Raw genomic sequence first — 21373 nt, 5'->3', positions numbered from 1 at the left:
TGAACTGATGTTGAAGCTGGAACTCCAATACTGTGGCCACCTGATGTGAAGAGCTGACTCATTGGAAAAGACCCTGATGCTGGGAAAGACTGAGGGCAGGAGAAGGCAACGGCAGAGGATGAGATGGTTGGATGGCATTGCTGACTCAATGGACATGAGTTTGGGTTAGGCTCTGGGAGTTGGTTTTGGACAGGGAGGCCTGGAGTGCTGCAACTCATGGGGTCACAAAGAATTGGACACAACTGAGTGAACTGAACTGACTGAACTGTTCAAACAGTTTTGCAGAGAATTAAAGGTACGGTTGATTAGTTATTAGCTCTCCCACTACCATATCGTTTCATTATAAATACAAAGACCATACAACTCAATTTACCCAGGACAGTCTTAGGTAATTACTACCTTCATTATTACTCAAAATTTTTTGGGGTAAGTATACAGTCTTCCTGTTTATAAACAACCTTAAGAAGATGACAGTTGAGCTCTCCTGGGAAAAACAACTATTTACAATTTGAATTTCCATCTAACACAATTTGAATTGTGTTATAAAGCCAAAGCTGCTTAGTACTGCACTGAGATCTCTTACTTATTCATACCACAAATACCTAAGGATGGTAGGATTTTTCAGATTACAAGACCAAGTGGCTGAAGACTAATCAAAAGTCACTGGTGGGGGTGGGGGGAACCCTCACTGGTGAAACCAGTTTGAGGATAAGCTGAGCCACAGGGCTCAGGTCTGCCTGGTAACCTTCCAGGCTGTAATGTAGTACAAGTAAGCTAAAGGTTGGAATAGAGTAAGTTGGTTCTACTAGCTGTTCCTTAGAGCTTTTGTTTCACCAGGAGGAAGAATGGGAAACTCCATCTTTAATACCTAAAACTTACTGTTTCATATACAAATGTGTCCAATATGTCAAAGTTAGCTTGAGCCCACAAGAGAATGAATTTACCAAATACTATGGTAAATGAATAAACTGCCTATCCTTCTATTTAAAGAATAGATTGAAAAGCTTGAATGTAATATTTATTTGGTGAATTTACATGTGAGGTCATTTACAAAAGAAAAGATACAGACAGATGCAGCTTTCAGCGCAGTTTCAAATATTTTTCAGAACAGGCAATAGTCCATGAGGAGCTGGAATGACAGTATCGAATGGTACATGCTTCAGTTTCCTTTGTGTGTTTTCTACCAAACCCCGAGGGGTAGGAAGAGAGAAGAAAATATCAGTGTTAATGTAACTACAGCCATGCAAATAAAAACTGTTTTAAGCCAGAGGTTGTTCAGAGATGTAGAACATTTCTGTATTCCGGGGTTATTACAGTAGGTGCTTAATTTAAAAACTACGATGCAGCGCTCTCCCACTTTCCATTATCCAAGCCATCTTAAAATATGTTCGCTGCCCCCACCAATTAGAGGCCTCACAATATTTTCCAGACTCTGACTTTGGAAAGGAGTCATTTCTAGTAGCTTCTAAAAAGATGGCATTTTGGACAAAATCTTTTTGGTTTTAATAGGATAAAGCACCTTTTTAAAGAGGGGTAAAATGCTCATTTACTCCCAACAATGTAAACTCTAATTAGATATTTCCAGAAAAGTACAACTGACAGCTTGCTCTTTTATTCTACTCAGACCTAAGTAAACCTCTTCCCCCCCTGAATATCTCAAAACCACAATAAATATCTCAAAGGAGGATATTCTTTAAGAACACCCCACCCCCCACCAGGAAAAATCCAGCATATAAGAAAAGGATGATGTATCAGAGTGACATGTTGAAAAAACAAAGTGATTGCTAAGGAAGAGGGTGAAGTAAAGGTAAGATGAAAGAAACAAAACCCTGCTGTTGGTGTCCCCAGTACAGACCTGGACATGGTTAAAGACCAAAGGTAGTTCAAAACTAAAATGCATGCCATGTGTTCTCAGCATCTTTGAAAATACTGGCTCACGATCCCTTAAGTACACATAGCCATACTATGCTTCTCGACATGGGACTTTCATCCTTTTTGAACTGTTAGCCCCAGTTTCTTCACTAGAAATTTTAAGCTAATTACTTATTACATTTCATCTTTATATATATATATATAAAACCAATCTTTGTTTTCTTTAAAAAGTACACTATTAAATAGTAGTACCTATTAAATAGAAAATAACCATGGCAATCATAAGCACATTTCCATTTCCTCTTAGCTCATGCCTGGTCTGCTCTCCCTTGAATACTCAGGCTTCTGCACATACACCAACTAGAATATCTCGCTTCTGCATGATTTACTGTAGGAGAAAGAGCTACTGTAGACTTTAAGAATGACGTACATTATCTATTAGAGGTGAAGGGGGTCAAAAGATTTAAGCGTTGCCACCATGTCTAACATTCTGCAGGATCAGAGGCATTGTGCATGCTGACTGACAGTGGTTTAAAGGGTCTCAATTTTGCTGCCGTAAAAACAAAATTCCCACTTAAGCTTTGTTTCCTTCAGAGGAATCAACTGAAAGGGATTAACCAAATCTTAAAAGAATCCTATTTTACAGCACGTACTATGTTAATTAAAAAACCAAAATGCTGTAAAACTGTAGAATATTCATATATATACACATACACGCACACAAAGACAAAAATCAACCAGCACATATTCACCCTCCCACCCCCTCAGAAAAAAGTCAAATCAACAAATCAAAGTTTTTATTTGCATGGCCAATTGTCATTTGTACTCTTTGCAACTTTATTTTCTTATCCCTTTAACAGGTTCTAAGCTTTTGTTGCACAGGGAATAAAAGCTGCCACACTGCAAACTTTCTTCAACAGCCACTCCCACAACACCTAAACAGCTGTAACAAAGGACAACAGCACAAATGGAAACACGAAGTCCCACCATTCAACACAGTTCACAACAGTGTCTTCAGGGTTCAGCTGAAGAGGGGTAAACTTCTAAAAAGAGGGTCATTTCCCTTCCCCCATATTTTATAATGTTGGTGGTTTTAATCCGTATTTCTTTGCAACTTCTGTCTGGGCATGGGCAGCATCACAAAGTGAGTATAGATGAGCCATCTCCATTTCTGATTTGGCCAGGTTAATAGCTTTGTTGAACATGTCAATGGCTTTCTCCATGTTTCCCCTAAAAGAAAAAAAACCCAAAAATTAAATGGAGCTGACTCTTAAGTTTCAACCATGATACTAATAAAATGCTTCTTTATAACAAGATGATGCCTATCACATATAAAACAATGAATGTTAGCTACTTTTACAAATACAGGGCTTCCCTGGTGGCTCAGATGGTAAAGAATCTGCCTGCAACGCGGGAGACCTGGGCTTGATTGCTGGGTCAGTAGGAAATGGCAACCCACTCCAGTATGCTTGCCCGGAGAGTCCCATGGACAGAGGAGCCTGGTGGACTACAGGCCATGGGATCGCAAAGGGTTGGACATGACTGAATACTATATGTGCTTATATTATATCACTTGTGGCCTTTGTTTACAGATAAGAACAGTGAGACTAGAAAAATTCACTGACTTATTTAAAAGCCTTATCACCTCTGGTTCCTAAATTCTGCTCATTTCTACTTTATCATGAGGCTCCTTTAGAAAGCAGTGATGTAAGCTCAAAGAACATTAAGGGTATTCAGGGACCTTACCTTCACAGATCTGTGCAACCCTTAGCAGCATATCGTTAGCCCCCACATCTCTACTCTAGTCACACAGGTCTTGAGTTCACTCATGCTAACAATGGTCAGATTATTTATTGCTTCTCTGCCTGATTCTAGTCAAAGCCTTACCTTTCTAAGGCCCAGTTCAAATACTGACTAGAATATCTTCATGAAAAATATTTTTCCCTTTCCCAGCAGGAATTGGCTGCTCCATCTCCATTGTTCCCATAATTCTATCATCATTCTATGCAGTCAGATGAATATATATGCTTACACCAGTCTTTGTTGTTAAGTCACTAAGTCTTCAACTCTTTACAACCCCATGGACTGTAGCATGCTAGATGCCTCTGTTCATGTCCACCGAGTCGGTGATGGTATCTAACCATCTCATTTTTTGCTGCCTGCGTTCTCCACTTGCCCTCAATCTTTACCAGTATCAAAGTCTTTTCCAATGAGTTGGCTCTTCCCATCAGGTGGCCAAAGTACTGAAGCCTCATCTTCAGTCCTTCCAATGAATATTCAGGGTTGATCTTCTTTAGGACTGACTGGTTTGATCTCCTTGTGGTCAAGAGTCTTCTCCAGCACCACAGTTCAAAAGCACCAGTTCTTCAGCACTCATCCTTCTTTATGGTCCAACTCTCACATCTATACATGACTACTGGAAAAACTGTAGCTTTGACTATATCAACCTTTGTTGGCAAAGTGATGTCTGCTTTTTAATATGCTGCCTAGATTTGTCATAGTTTTCCTTCCAAGGAGCAAGTGTCTTTTAATTTCATGTCTGCAGTCACTGTCCACAGTGATTTTGGAGCCCAAGAAAATAAAAACTGTCACTGCTTCCACATTTTTCCCCTTCTATTCGCCATGAAGTAATGGGACCAGATGCCATGATCTTAATTTTTTTGAATGTTGAGTTTCAAGCCAGCTTTTCCACTCACCTCTTTTTCTCTTCATCAAGAGGTTCTTTAGTTCCTCTCCACTTTCTGCCATTAGAGTGGTATCATCTTCATATCTGGGGTTATTGATATTTCTCCTGGGAATCTTGATTCCATCTTGTGACTCATCCAGCCTAGCATTTTTCATGATGTACTCTGCATATAATAAGCAGGGTGACAATATATAGCCTTGTACTCCTTTCCAATTGAACTAGTCAGTTGTTCCATGTCCGGTTCTAACTGTCACTTCTTGACCTGCATACAGGATTCTCAGGAGACAGATAAGGTGCTCTAGTATTCCCATCTCTTTAAGAATTTTCCACGGTTTGTTGTGATCCACACAGTCAAAGGCGTTAGCGTAGTCAATGAAGCAGAAGTAGATCCTTAATGGACACCTTTCAATTCCCAGAACCAAGTACAATGCTTGGTAACTATTATCCATTTTTTTAATAAATGGATGAATACGTTTTGTCAAAAAACATAAAATTTACCTCTTACAGTCTGTGACTAGGCTTTATATACTTACTAAGAGGCAAGAGCTGTTTTAAAGTAACTAGTATTGGATATGTATACATGCATACATGCCTGTAATCTTACAATAAATATTAAGTCCCCACTATATATATAACGGGCTTCCCTGGTGGCTCAGATGGTAAAGAATCTGCCTGCCATGCAGGAGACCTGCGTTTGATCCCAGGGCTAGGAAGATCTCCTGGAGAAGGGAACAGCTAGCCCCTCTAGTATTCTTGCCTGAAGAATTTCAAGAACAGAGGAGCCTGGAGCGCTATAGTCCCTGCAGTCACAAAGAGGTGGACATAACTGAGCAACTAATACACACACATATATATGACAGTTAAACTCTAAGAAGTAAAATGTACCTCTGGGTGACTGTAGTTAATCTCCTACTACATATACTGATATAGTGCATAATAGACAATTAAAAAAATAACAGTTCATGTTCAGATATTAGGTAGACAGAAAATCTGCTAAATCTTATGTTAACCAGCAATTTCATTCATTAACATTTATCTATTTGTAAGGCAGGATTTAGAATGGATTTCTTAAAGTACATTTCAAACACAATTCATCAAACTCCATAAATCAGGGGCCCTTAACCCACGCTCTGTGAACAACTTAAGTGCAGAGAGTTTCCATATATGCATTATTCTAGGAAAAGTCCACATCTTTGCTCAAAAGACTAAGAACTACTACCCAATCATATTCTAGCATAAGAATATTTTATTCACATTAACTGGAAATTAAATAATTTAATATTTATATGCAACTGTCAGAATGGTTCCAAAGAATCACAAAAATTTTCATCACCCTATACACACACATACACACACACATTCTGCTTCCTCTGGAGCTGAGAGAGAAGAGGACTCCAGGAGTGACTGAATGTTATTAAGACAACTCCTACTGGTTCCTGATAAGTGATGGTGGGAAGATCAGCTACTTTTGGCATCAGTGAAATATGGGTTCATCTCTTCTTTCTTTCACTTTTCATTTTCACTCATTGGAGAAGGAAATGGCAACCCACTCCAGTGTTCTTGCCTGGAGAATCCCAGGGACAGGGGAGCCTGGTGGGCTGCCATCTCTGGGGTCACACAGAGTCAGATATGACTGAAGTGACTTAGCAGCAGCAGTAGCAGCTCTACTTTCTACTACTGACTCACAATGTCACCTTATTAATTTAACCACTCTAGGAATACAAAGATGAGCATAATAGAGGGCAGAAGAGGTATGGACCTAACAGAAGCAGAAGATATTAAGAAGAGGTGGCAAGAATACACAGGAAAACTAAAAGACATTCATGACCCAGATAATCATGAAGGTGTGATCACTCACCTAGAGCCAAACATCCTGGAATATGAAGTCAAGTGGGCCTTAAGAAGCATCACTACGAACAAAGCTAGTGGAGGTGATGGAATTCCAGTTAAGCTATTTCAAATCCTAAAAGATGATGTTGTGAAAGTGCTGCACTCAATACGCCAACAAATTTGGAAAACTCAGCAGCGGCCACAGTACTAGAAAAGGTCAGTTTTCATTCCAATCCCAAAGAAAGGCAATGCGAAAGAATGCTCAAACTATGGCACAATTGCGCTCATCTCACACACTAGTAAAGTAATGCTAAAAATTCTCCAAGCCACGCTTCAACAGTATGTGAACCGTGAACTTCCAGATGTTCAAGCTGGATTTATTTATTTTATTTTATTTATTTATTTTTTATTTTACTTTACAATTCTGTATTGGTTTTGCCATACACTGACATCAAGCTGGATTTAGAAAAGTCAGAGGAACCAGAGATCAAATTGCCAAAATCCATTGGATCACTGAAAAAGCAAGAGAGTTCCAGAAAAACATCTACTGTTTTATTGACTACATCAAAGCCTTTGACTGTGGAAAATTCTTCAAGAGATGATAATACCAGACCACCAGACCTGCCTCTTGAGAAATCTGTATGCAGGTCAGGAAGCAACAGAACTGGACATGGAACAACAGACTGCTTCCACACCAGGAAAGGAGCACATCAAGGCTGTCTATTGTCACCCTACTTATTTAACTTATATGCAGAGTACATAATGAGAAACATTGGGCTGGATGAAACACAAGCTGGAATCAAGACTGGCAGATGACACCACCTTTACGGCAGAAAGCAAAGAACTAAAGAGCCTCTTGATGAAAGTGAAAAAGGAGAGTGAAAGCTCGCTTAAAACTCAACATTCAGAGAACTAAGATCATAGCATCTGGTCCTATCACTTCATGGCAGACAGATGGGGAAATAGTGGAAACAGTGGCAGACTTTATTTCTGGGGACTCCAAAATCACTGCAGATGGTGACTGCAGCCATGAAATTAACAGGCTTGCTCCTTGGAAGAAAAGTTATGACCAACTTAGACAGAATATTAAAAGACAGAGACATTACTTTGCCAACAAAGGTCCATCTAGTCAAAGATGTGGTTTTCCCAATAGTCATGTATGGATGTGAGAGTTGGTCTATAAAGCTGAGTGCCAAAGAATTGATGTTTTTGAATTGTGCTGTTGGAGAAGACTCTTGAGAGTCCCTTGGACTGCAAGGAGATCCAACCAATCCATCTTAAAGGAAATCAGTCCTGAATATTCACTGGAAGGACTGATGCTGAAGCTGAAACTCCAGTACTTGGCCACCTGATGTGAAGAACTGACTCATTTGAAAAGACCCTGATGCTGGGAAAGATTGAAAGTGGGAAAAGGGGACAACAGAGGATGACATAATTGGATGGCTTCACTGACTCGATGGACATGAGTTTGAGTAAACTCTGGGAGTTGGTGATGGACAGGGAGGTCTGGCGTGCTGCAGTCCATGGGGACACAAAGAGTTGGACATGACTGAGTGACTGAACTGACTGACTGAGGAATCAGTTTCTATACTCTAATTAAATTGAGGACCATATAATCTCAACCTTTATAAAGACAGATAAAAATCAACTGAAATATTTGGAAAGCACCTAAAGTTCAGTACCTGCCCTAGAGTAGATACTCAAATGGATGACAATGCCAGTGTCAAGATGGCATACTACATTAAAGTCTATGACATACACAGGTGTCATCTGTTAATGGTGAATCTCAAGTGCAACTCTGGATAAACATTTATAGAAATCAAGAAGTTATGAAGAAGTCAGAACTGCAAAAATCTTACCCAGCTCCCTGATTTGAAAGAAAATGTGAGGGCTCAGAGGTGATGGTGCAAGTTGCCCAGCCACTTGGCTGTAGCAAGATCTATGTCTTTGGGCAATGTGGCTGCCCAGCTTTATGCTACAGTGCCCTGCCCACGAACAATGTAGACATTTCCCCCTCCAACAGAAATGATAAGGTGACAGGAGGCACAACCATACAACAACTGTTAAAGAAAGATCAAGCTTCCCTTTTAATGCATATGCTCGACTTAAACAACTTTTGTAAGTTTGATTTTTAAATTGAAAAAACATGAAACCAAGCAAATCAAAGTTGTATAGTTTCAAGGGAATCTTGCCTCCAAAGGCATGTTAAGACTTAAAAATTCAATGAATAATGACAATAACCTATCTATAATGAAAAAACAAAAAGATAAATATCTGCAGAGCTTCCCTAACTTTCCTAAGGACAGACTATAGAAGTTACCTTTGTACTTCAATAGTTCCCATGGTTTCATATGCAAAATCACATTTATTGTCAATTTCAATAGCCTTGCTGATAAGCTCCAAACCTTTATCCAGATCTTGCTTCCACTGAAGCTGAAGTAAACTGCAAATGCAAAACAGCAGTCAGATGCAACCATGGCCCAGTATCAGTTCTGCTCTCAATGAGTTTATAATTTAATTAGTAAGGAAAACAAAATCTAAAATAGCACAATTAGCATCAAATTGGTTTTTTCCCCCTCAACTTATAGTGGTTTTGTAGTCTAAATTCCTTATTATGAAGTCTAAATCCCTTATTATAATGGTCTAGGCTCTATTATTAACTTCCTTTGCACAGCTAAATATTTTAATTTGTATAATTTAAGTGAAGTTTTAAAAATGATAATTTAAGTATATTAGAACAGGAAAAACCTATTTATGTGTCTCCTATTTTGATACAATAACATCTGACAGGATGTTCAGAACTGAAATCCTTAAGCTAGAGTGCAAGTAGCACATTTACTAATTATTATATATAATGAAACATTATTAAAAAAATAAAAGTTAAAAAAAAAGTAAGAGTGAAGCATTCATAGCAATGAAGAAATTTTTCAGTTAGCTCACTGACTCTACCCACAGTCCCCTTTCTCAGTGAGCAAAACAAATCCATTTTATTACTATGCAAGCAATTTAGCTTTTTTACTGAAACAAACAAATCCCCAAAATACATACCCTTTATGAACATATGTTGTGGCATTATCTGGTTCCAAATTAATACATTTATCATACATTTCATCAGCTTTGCCAAACTGCTGTTGATCTGTTAATGCCTATGTGAAGAGATACTTCAGTTAAATTTAGGTAACTGTATCCCTAATGAGTTAAAACTATGTCGCTTATTAGTCATTAAAATTTACTTCATTTAACCATTCATTACCAAATTACTGTTTTGGGGTGACTGTTGTTTAGTTGCTCAATTGTGTCTGGCTCTTTTGCAACTCCATGAACTGTAGCCTGCCAGGCTCTTCTGTCCATGGAAGTTTCCAGGCAAGAATACTGGAGTGGGTAGCCGTTCCCTTCTCCAAGGGATCTTCCTGACCCAGGGAGTCTTCCTATGTCTCCTGCATTGGCAGGTGGATTCTTTACCACTGATGCCACCTGGGAAGCCCTTGGGGATTAAATTTAATTAAAAATGTTAACCCTAAAAACAATACTTATTTGGAAGGATAAATTTAGGTAGGTATGTTAATGGTTATCAGAGTCAATCCTTAAAAATAATTGGTGAAATGAAAAAAAAGCTACAATCAGCTTTTAAGGCAAATCCCATGGCACAAATGGAAGGCTTGGTTAGGTGGAGATGAGACCATGCTCAAACTGTAACTCTGAGAGTCAGCCGGCATCTAAGCTCAAGCTTCAGAGTTCAAAGCAAAAAGTCATACTATGTAACTAAAATATAACTCTCTCTAAATATATATTAATTAAAAGTTGCAAACATCAGTGAGGGACCAAAAGACAGAAATTTAATGCAAATAGACTTATAATAGTGCTAGTGTTGGTAAGACAATGCTCAAGGAAGCCAAAACCTATTTTGAAGTTAACACAATGATGGAGAAATATACAATTATGAAACCTCTGCTAAAGAGTTGTTCCTAATGTTGGTTTCTTTAAAAGCTACTTTACTCTTTTAGCTGCTTATAGAAATCTGAACCAAAAATGCCCTTTTGAATTTCACTTCAGGGATGAGGATGGTTACCTTCTGGTTTGTTTCAAATTAAATATAAAGCCGAAACACAAGTGTACTATTCAGTACGTACGTCACAAAGTTATTGTGTGTTTGTCTCACTTTAATTTCTGTACATGCTATAAAGTTTTATATATTCTAGTCCTCAGATGATCAGTGTATCTACTACTGTGGGCAAGAATCTCTTAGAAGAAATGGAGTAGCCATCATAGTCAACAAGAGACCGAAATGCAGTACTTGGATGCAATCTCAAAAGCGACAGAATGATCTCTGTTCGTTTCCAAGGCAAACCATTCAATATCACGGTAATCCAAGTATATGCCCCAACCAGTAATGCTGAAGAAGCTGAAGTTGAACACTTCTATGAATACCTAAAAGACCTTTTAGAACTAACACCCAAAAAAGATGCCCTTTCCATTATAGGGAACTGGAATGCAAAAGTAGGAAGTCAAGAAACACTTGGAATAACAGGCAAACTTGGCCTTGGAGTATGGAATGAAGCAGGGCAAAGGCTAATAGAGTTTTGCCAAGAGAACCCACTGGTCATAGTAAACACCCTCTTCCAAAAACACAAGAGAAGACTACACATGGACATCACCAGATGGCCAACACCGAAATCAGATTGATTATATTCTTTGCAGCCAAAGATGGAGAAGCTCTATACAGCCAGCAAAAACAAGACTGGGAGCTGAGTGTGGCTCAGATCATGAACTCCTTATTGCCAAATTCAGACTTAAATTGAAGAAAGTAGGGAAAACCACTAGACCATTCAGGTATGACCTAAATCAAATCCCTTACGATTATACAGTGGAAGGGAGAAATAGACTTAAGGGCCTAGATCTGACAGATAGAGTGCCTGATGAACTATGGACAGAGGTTTGTGACATTGTACAGGAGACAGGGATCAAGACCATCCCCATGGAAAAGAAATGCAAAAAAGCAAAATGGCTGTCTGAGGAGGGCTTACAAATAGCTGTGAAAAGAAGAGAAGCAAAAAGCAAAGGAGAAAGGGAAAGATATACCCATTTGAATGCAGAGTTCCAAAGAATAGTAAGGAGAGATAAGAAAGCCTTCTTCAGCGATCAATGCAATGAAATAGAGGAAAACAATAGAATGGGAAAGACTAGAGATCTCTTCAATAAAATTAGAGATACCAAGGGAACATTTCATGCAAAGATATCTTGGGCTCAATAAAGGACAGAAATGGTCTGGACCTAACAGAAGCAGAAGATATTAAGAAAAGGTGGCAAGAATACACAGAACAGTACAAAAAAGATCTTCACAACCCAGATAATCATGATGGTGTGATCACTCAACTAGAGCCCGACATCCTGGAATGGGAAGTCAAGTGGGCCTTAGGAAGCATCACTAGGAACAAAGTTAGTGGAGGTGATAGAATTCCAGCTGAGCTATTTCAAATCCTAAAAGATGATGCTGTGAAAGTGCTGCACTCAATATGCCAGCAAATTTGGAAAACTCAGCAGTGGCCACAGGACTGGAAAAGGTCAGTTTTCATTCCAATCCCAAAGAAAGGCAATGCCAAAGAATGTTCAAACTACTGCACAATTGCATTCATCTCACACGCTAGTAAAGTAATGCTCAAAATTCTCCAAGCCACACTTCAACAGTATGTGAACTATGAACTTCCAGATGTTCAAGCTGGATTTAGAAAAGTCAGAGGAACCAGAGATCAAATTGCCAACATCTGCTGGATCAATGAAAAAGCTAGAGAGTTCCAGAAAAACATCTATTTCTGCTTTATTGACTATGCCAAAACCTTTGACTGACTGGATCACAACAAATTGTGGAAAATTCAAGAGATGGTAATACCAGACCACCTGACCTACCTCTTGAGAAATCTGTATGCAGGTCAGGAAGCAACAATTAGAACTGGACATGGAACAACAGACTGGTTCCAAATAGGAAAAGTTCAAATAGGAAAAGGAGTACATCAAGGCTGTCTATTGTCACCCTGCTTATTTAACTTATATGCAAAGTATACCACGAGAAATGCTGGGCTGGATAAAGCACAAACAGGAATCAAGATTGCCAGGAGAAATATCAATAACCTCAGATATGTAGATGACACCACCCTATGGCAGAAAGTAAAGAAGAACTAAAGAGCCTCTTGATGAAAGTGAAGGAGGAGAGTGAAAAAGTTGGCTTAAAGCTCAACATTCAGAAAACTAAGATCATGACATCTGGTCCCATCACTTCATGGCAGATAGATGGGGGAAAACAGTGGCTGACTTTGTTTTCTTGGGCTCCAAAATCACTGCAGATGGTGGCTGCAGCCATGAAATTAAAAGACGCTTACTCCTTGGAAAGAAACTTATGACCAACCTAGACAGCATAGAGACATTACTTTGGCAACAAAGGTCCATCTAATCAAGATTATGGCTTTTCTAGTAGTCATGTATGGGTGTGAGAGTTGGACAGTGAAGAAAGCTGAGTGCCAAAGAATTGATGCTTTTGAACTGTGGTGTTGGAGAAGACTCTTGAGAGTCCCTTGGACTGCAAGGAGATCCAACCAGTCCATTGTAAGGGAGATCAGTCCTGTGTGTTCATTGAAAGGACTGCTGTTGAAGCTGAAACTCCAATACTCTGGCCACCTGATGTGAAGAGCTGACTCATTTAAAAGACCCTGACGCTGGGAAAGATTGAAGGTGGGAGGAGAAGGGGATGACAGAGAATGAGATGGCTGGATGGCATCACTGACTCAATGGACATGAGTTTGGGTAAACTCCGGGAGTTGGTGATGGACAGGGAGGCCTGGCGTGCTGTGGTCCACGGGGTCACAATGAGTTGGACACGACTGAGCGACTGAACTGAAAACTGACAGTACATGCTTTCACAATTAATAAGTCAGCATGCAGTCAGCAACCAATGTATCATTTGTGTAATTGTCATTCTGTCTAGGAATTAAAGACTGAATAGTTAAGATTTCAAACTGAGGTTGAAGAATTCCTGGGTTGTACTTCATATCCCAGAATTTCAACCCCTATGCAGGGGTGTGTAGGACTTTTACAGAATAGATCCAACACAAATCAGTCTTCTCATAGTCCCTCTCAATAATCCCTGAAAAAGAAAGTTTTACCCCTGTGGAAATTTTCTTATAACTTGACTAATGATAGCATGAAGAAACAAATCAATAACCCTTAAGGATGTTTGGAGGTAGGAGTCTACCATGGATAGTCATTTTTAAGTGCTTCCTGTTTCTGTGATGTTTGGGGGGATAAGGAAGAAGGAGGGACAAATTTCTTTAGGCTAAAAAGAAAAGACAAAATATATAGAATTTTGAGATGGCTGGGTTTTGAGATACCACAAACAGCTTTTAACTTAAAGATTAAGCAACAGTCATTCAGATATCATTTAGTTAGAGGGAAAACTCTTTAGCTGTGGGTATAAGAAGCTAATCATTTTCATCTAAATGAATGATTTAAAGTTAATAACTTTTAAAGAGTTCAAACTATGATTAAAAGTGAAAATAATGCAAATTTAAATCCAATTTTCCATAGTTTCAATCCTAAATCAAGGAAAGCTTCAAGAATTTTGGACAAATCATACCTTAAAATGATATGTTATAGACTAACTATTTAAAAGAACAGTAACCAAATAGAAAGAAAACTGTTTCCCAGGACATTTCACCCACCAATTGCATGCAGTAAATCTTCCTAAAATAATTAAATTTTTATAAATCCAATCCAAATGAAAACATGAGGGAAATGCTCTATTAAAGTTTCCCCAGGTTACAAGTTTAGGGCCACAGTTTTCAAATTATGTAACACAGAAAAGAAGCCCCGTTGAGGTGACTTAGGACCATTCTGAACATCCTGAGAACCAGGAACAAAGTCGTTTGCTTCCACAAAAGCTGCAACAAGAGCACTGTTTTCTGATTTTCACTCTAGGATTCAGGATATAAATGCAGTTCTTTACAGAACTGGCAACTGAAAAAATATGAAAAATGACATTTACCTGGGCATATAATGCATAGCCTTCAGCACATCTTGGAAATTTCTTTATGACCTCTTCAAAACCTTTCATAGCAGCTTGGATTTGTGAAGAATTGTTTCCTGTATATGCCTGGCGATACTGTATAAAAAATCAAGAGGCCTATCAAATCAAGAACTCAAAAAGTCAGGAAATGTTAACATATTATAATGCTCACACAAAATTACATAAATATTTCCAGAAAAGCAGGTAATTTGCTAACATAATTTGCTGCATCTAAAAGAGTTCCACAGGAATATCTGCAGAGCAGGGATTCAAAGGCTATGTACAATGAGGGCTTCATTGCTACTATACAATGTTCAGATGCTCAATATCCTAGCAGACAGACCAACTTGAAGTTAACTTTGCATATAAGTAGGGGAATATTAAACTCAAAGAAATTTATTATCATTTTACTAAAAGCATTATAGTCTCCTTCATCTGATAACATTTTCACTTGTTTGTAAACTGATTTTTTTCTTTAAAAAGAAAATTCTTTTAGGACTCAGGGTATGGGGATAATTGGAAATATCTCATCTCATTAGAAATGGCCTTATTTTACCTGACTTTCGACTTTGTGTTTCTGAATAGCTCTGCAAAGGTGAAATCAGAGGTGCGTTATACAGTGTCACGACTGCCAAGTATCTCCTTGAAACGCTTTTGTTCTTTGTACTGGCTTATGGTAAAGGGTAGGCAGAAGAGTGCTGTTTAGGGGGCACATAAAATCAGGGACAAACATCTATCAGGATGAACCAAATAAAGCACCCAGAGAAATACTGAAGCAGTACCTCAAGTAACATACACACTTCTATTCTTTAAGCTGACATGTTTTTCTCCCTGTTTGTCACAGATTGAAGGAAAAAACAGAAGATTTTGTAGACAATGAGATACTCGTTTTTGTTAACAATGGGAAATACTGATGTTTAGGAAAATACAAAAGAAAGTAGAACCTACCAAAGCAAAACATTTTTGAGCTTGCGCCAGAGCAGACTCAGGTCTTAATCTAATACATTCATCAAAATCTGCTACTGCTTCTTCAACTTGATCAAGCAGTATTTTCAGCTAAGGAAAAAAAGTACACAAATAAGTGCAGTTCAAAACAAAAACTACACCAGTTAAGCACATACTGTGCCTTTTTGCATAATCAGCATAAAGCTAAGCATGGAATTACTAATATCGAATTACTTTTTAGAAACAGTGAACCAGAAAATCTTATAATTTTAAAGGAAAGGTGCTAAAACTTAGAACTAGTGTTCAATTTTTTTAAAAAGCACTATAAACCTATCAGTTTTTAATCACTCTTAAGTGATTTTTCTCCTAGAATATGAAGTGTCCCTGTACTTTCAAACTTCAAAGTAGGGATAGATCAGACATTAAATAATTACATTTCATATTAATCTTAAGATACACCAGTAAGGATCAAAATATCAAGAATTTTAAGGTTATCACGATACTTCTTAAGATGCTCCAGACAGAAATATTAGGTAAAATTTTCCATTAGAAAGGACTTGAACTTTTCTGTTATTATATGGATTAGTCCATACTTTCCACTCTAATGCACTCTAAGAAGCCACATCACACAGATTTATAAAGCCATGTTTTTCCAGATGAGGCTGAAATTGGGAACTGTTTTCTTCACTATGAATTTTTACTAAAAACCTAATATGCATAGAATTATAAAGCTCTATTCAGAAGAGATTTTTTGTGATACTGTCTAAATAGCTCAGGTTAATAATTCCTTACAAGATGCCTACAAAAGTCATTCTGTTGATTCTAAGCATTAACTCAAAATGCTCACTACAAGTTTTTTTTAATTTGTCACTAAGTTTTTAATGCTTTACTCACTGAAAACCTATGAAGCAGAAATGCCTAAAAACCAAACTTGAACTGGCAAGCAAACATTTGCAGGCTTCCTCTTCTCTCTCTGTTTTTAACAAGTAAGTATCAGGACAAATGTTCAAGATGGAACTAAACAAATGTCAACCCAAACTAAACCACCCTGATACTTTGTTCACAGCTATCATAAGTGATATAAGAAAACTTTAAGACATTCTCAAAAATGCTATCAAATCCCTCAATTCAAGGATCAGAACGCCTTAAGAAAATTAATTTACCTGTCCCCGGTGGTGATAAACATCTGCATTCTGGGGATCGATGTCGGCAGCCATGTTAAAATCCTGAGTAGACAACAAAGGCTGCTGCTGTTGCATGTACATGCTGCCTCTTTTGATGAGCGCATTTGCTCGAAGCTATATACCCAAAATGAGGAAAGATTCATCATTACTTTTTATTCTAATTTAGTTATTTTTAAAAAATAACAGCTTTATTGAGATGTAGTTCACATACTGTAAGAGTCATTTTTAGTATATGAATGTTAAAATGTTGTGCAACCAGTCACCACTAGAAATGTTTTCACTGCTCCCAAAAGAAACCTCATACATATTAGCAGGACTCTCTATTTCACCTCTAATTCTCAGTCCCTGGAAACCACCATTCTGTCTTCTATTTCTACGGATTTGTATATTCCAGACATTTCACAGAAATGGAATCGTAAACTATGTGGCCTTTCTGTGTCTGTCTTCTTCCACAAAGAGCAGGTCTTCAAGGTTCATCTAATTCTAACATGTACTTCATTCTATTTTAGGGGCTGAATAATATTCCATTGTATAGACAAATCAGTGTATTTATCTCTTCACCAGCTGGTGGACATCTGAGTTGCTTCCACTTTTTGGCTCTTATGAATAATGCTACTAAGAACGTTCATGTACAAGTTTTTGTCTTGACATAAATCCTCATAGGTATATACCTAAGAGAGTAACTGCTGGGTCACAGGGCAACTCTAGAAACCACTCCCCACTAATTTCCAAAGGGATTTTACCATTTTACATTCCTACTATCAATGTGTGAGAGCTCCAATTTTTTCCACATCTATATCAATACTTTTAATTGTCCAAATTTCTGATTATGGCCATTCTAGTGGGTATAAAGTTATACCTCATTGTGATTTTGATTCACATTTCCCTAAGGTCTAATGATGCTGAGTATATTTTCTTGTTCTTATTGGTCATTTGTACATATTCTTTGGAAAAATGTCTACTCAGATCCTTTCCTACTTTTAAATTAGGCTTTTTACTGTTGCATTATAAAGACGATTTAATATAGTATGCATACAAGCTCATTATCAGATATGTGACTTGGGAATATTTTCTCCCATTCTGTGGAATAAGTACCCCCCACCATCACTCTGTCATCTGTGCTGCTGGTGTCATACCTAAGGAACCACTGCGTAACTTAAAGTACTGAAGATTTCCTCCTTATGTTTTTTCCTAAGAGTTTTATAGTTTTAGCTCTTACATTCAGGTCTCTGATCCATTTTGAGCTCATTTTTGTACATGGCATGATATGGACATTACTATCTGCCATAAGAACAAAGTCATGATCAGGAAAAAAGAAATAAGATTCTTCTCCAAAGTTTTTTTCAAGGCAAAAGTACACAAATGTTCTCAATGAAACAAGCAAGAATGCCCCCATGATAATAACAAAAACAGAACATATCTAATTAACAGGAAATAAAGATAATTAGTACAAGGCTATCTTCAACTTGAAAATCTTATTTTGAAAAGGACTTTAAACAAATACTTAGTTTAAATTACTTTTATTTATAAGAAGTTAAGATACAATTTGCTGGCAAACACTTAAGCCTTGAAAACAACTTTCATTTTCCACAAAATACATGAATGATTCTTTTGGAGGTGAAGGAAGCCAGAGTTTACTTAATTCAGTGAGGGAAAAGAGATGTTAATCAACCAACAGTGCTTTGGTGGCCAACATTTGTTCGTATTATGCTGAAATAAAGGGCTCATATAATTTAACAGATCCCTATCAAATCTCAATTATGAAAATAACTGCATATACACAAGAACACTTAGAAAATGAAAAGCTGTTCCAACCACACAACTGCAAAAATGTTTGATATGTTTCTATATTACAATATATTTTTAGATCTTGTTTTTTTCATGTAAATAAACTCTTTCAGAATACATTAAATGTGCTTACTTTTTATTAAATCCATTGTATATTCTTATACTACACATTGCATGTTATTTATTGTATTATGACATATTGCAAGTTATTTATATTATCTATAGCACTGCTACATCACCCTTACTCCTACCCAAATATAGTCCAATACAGTAGGCAGAAGCTATACAGGGAAGCTGAAGCCAAAAGATGCTGTAGAAAAAACAATCCTTTCTTAGTTAAAGTTAACTATCACTGATATGTCTGTTTTAGTTTCACTGCACCAATTCAATCATTATCAGGTGTAGTTCCTTTGAAAACAAAAAATAAGTCTTTTGGAGAATGGCAACTGAAATGCCAAAAATTTGGCAAGACATACCTAAAAGCCTCATTTTTATTATGAATTTTTTTCACATGCACACACACAGAGTTTTAAAAGTACCTTCACATTAGCTTCTTGCAAGCTGATGACCTTATCTAAATCTGGTTTGGCTGCGTTGGCATTGCCAATAAGCAAGTAGAAAGTAGCTCGTAGTAACAATGCTTCTGCCAGGTATTTTCCTTGAGCGTCTATTTCTTTTGAGCATTCACTTATGATTTTATCATAGTTTTCTTCTTCCATATACTGTTTGGCCTTTAAATATCCAGAACTGAAAATAAAATGAGCAGAGGAAATTATAAATTTTATCATTTGTTACTAATAAAACAAACATAACAAATTACTAAGAAAGAATCAAATGCTGAACCTTGCCACACTCAGTATACCTGAGGCACACAAGTGTCCTTTCCCCCCTTAACAAGTTAACCAGCCAGTGAGGGACTGGAGGTGGTCGTGGAGGTGTGTGTGGAGGTAGCACCTTAGGACTTTTTATATAGACTGGGGTTTTCTTGCTGCCTTAGAGAGAGGGTTTTAAAAAGGAAAACAGCAGAGAAAATGGCAGAAACCTAGGGTTATTGTCCAGGCTTCAACATTTAGACACATGAAAAAGTAAGCGAATGATAGATTGAAATGCAACATAGGAAAGGATCCTGTCTTAGTCACCTTCTTATCTGTGGCACACTGATGGCACTCAACAGTTACTTTATGACGAAAAGAAAGAACAGAGAAAGAGAAAATAATCAGGTGAGTTGGGGGTCCCAGTACCCAAGAGAAGAGGTGTGACCTGAGTTGTACTTTGTAAACATCACTCCAGCTGTGTTGTGCAAAATGAACATTAAGGGAGTAAGAACTTAAGCAAAGGGAATAGCTAAAAGGCTCTCATCTAGAAGTTGTACTATTTCACCTAGAAGAACAGACCTAGAATGAACAGGTGGGAATATCAAAGAAGCAGACTGGAGCCCACTAGGTTCCTCTGTCCATGGAATTCACAGGCAAGAACACTGGAGTAGGTTGCCATTTCCTACTCCAGGGGAATCTTCCCAACCCAGCAACCGAACCCAGGTCTCCTACGTTGTGGGAAGTTTCTTTACCATCTGAGCTATAAGGGAAGCCCATCACTTTCAGAATGAATAGGTGGGAATATCAAAGCAGCAGACTCTTCCATCACATAGGACTTAAAGAAAACACCCTTCTCTTATTTTTCAAAAAGCAATGACCACAATATCATCACTTGTCTAGGATGATTTTATTCAGAACACTTGTAGAAGGGATTTTTTGAACTGAAAAGGGAAATTACACTAGACGTTCTTTAAGGGGTCTTACACATATAAGGCATATCACATAAGAAACAATATAAGGCACATTATGTAAGAAAATCATGTTTTCTTATTTCATTTGCTACCTACTCTGAATAGAGAGAATTGGCAAGTGACTTAAAAGTTATGTCAGTCAAAACTTAGAAACTCTGTGCTAACCTTTCCTATAATTAACATTCTAATACTCCTGCACTAAGACAAAATAATTAGATTGGAAGTAATAATGGTTCCTATTTACTGAGAACCTAAGTTCTAGATGCTTACAAACATGACCTGTAAACCTCACAATAAGCCTCAAAAGTAATTATTATCTCTCCATTCAAAAATTGATAAAGCTAAGGCTGAGAGTAAAGTAGAATTTAAAAACTTAGGACCAACTCCAGTTAGTTTTCTGGTGAGAGACAGTTATGTCCAACCACCTCTCAATGTAGCTTTTAGAATAATGGTATTAAAACTTCATTGTAATTTTTCTGGGATTAGGACTACCTAATCAGAAGAAGCAATTATTGGCATCACCCTCAACATTTACTTCCCATCTACAATTTTCTTAAAGAGATTGTTCATCAACTAACACAAATCAGAACTTGGCAAAATTATGTGTAGTATTCTCCCTTAAAAGGTGGCCAATAATGGTAGAAAAATTGAGAGATAGAAACCAAAAGCAATCTTTTCCCTTAAACATCCCAATATGCTATAGAGGCAAAATTATGCTTTGCTATGGGAAGAACATTCCCTTTTCTTCCAAACTCATAGAAAATGTCATGTTGGTAATAATATTGTGTCTTCTCTTGGAGAGGTGAGCTAGCCTCAACAGCAAAATAAAAGTATTGCTAAATATAAATGGATAAGCAGGCTAGATAGCTTATATATTATATCACTTGACTGCCAGTTGTAAACACAGCACCTTGTACTTTGACTTCAGCTCTCTACAAGAGTAAACACAAACTCAAAGAATGGCATTTTCCTAGGCATGCAGGAAAAACCTTGAAGACAGTCACTCTTTTGGGCACTTCTAAAAATTAAATTAGAAACTTCCTTGCACTAAAACATCTGGATATTGACCTACACAATCATTTTTTAAGTTAGTCCCCCTACTCAAATATACTTAACCACTTGACTCTCCGGGAACTCTCTTTAGAATATTATGTAGACCTTAAAAGCTGGGCAGACTCCTGGCAGTAAAACCTTGAGTTACCAAAGATGTAACGCTCAGGGTATAGTAG

The 21373-nt window shown here is 37.5% G+C and overlaps 1 protein-coding gene across 1 annotated transcript in view; it reads right to left on the bottom strand.

Moving 5' to 3' along the window:
* Window positions 1–1005: 1005 nt before the first annotated feature.
* The window catches only part of TOMM70 (translocase of outer mitochondrial membrane 70), a 38477-nt gene continuing 18109 nt past the window's right edge, over window positions 1006–21373 (bottom strand). The window contains exons 6-12 of the mRNA XM_040225941.1: window positions 18898–19105; window positions 16550–16684; window positions 15390–15497; window positions 14421–14537; window positions 9437–9534; window positions 8709–8831; window positions 1006–3102 (exon numbers count right to left, since the gene is read on the bottom strand). Of these exons, the coding sequence (XP_040081875.1) occupies window positions 2949–3102; window positions 8709–8831; window positions 9437–9534; window positions 14421–14537; window positions 15390–15497; window positions 16550–16684; window positions 18898–19105 (943 nt within the window). The 3' untranslated portion in view covers window positions 1006–2948. The remainder of the gene's footprint in view (window positions 3103–8708; window positions 8832–9436; window positions 9535–14420; window positions 14538–15389; window positions 15498–16549; window positions 16685–18897; window positions 19106–21373) is intronic.

The sequence above is a fragment of the Oryx dammah genome, unplaced genomic scaffold (genome assembly GCF_014754425.2).
Source record: "Oryx dammah isolate SB20612 unplaced genomic scaffold, SCBI_Odam_1.1 HiC_scaffold_2, whole genome shotgun sequence".
NCBI lineage: Eukaryota > Metazoa > Chordata > Mammalia > Artiodactyla > Bovidae > Oryx > Oryx dammah.
Note: the sequence above shows the minus strand (reverse complement) of the source record. Positions and strands in the feature narration are given on the sequence as shown.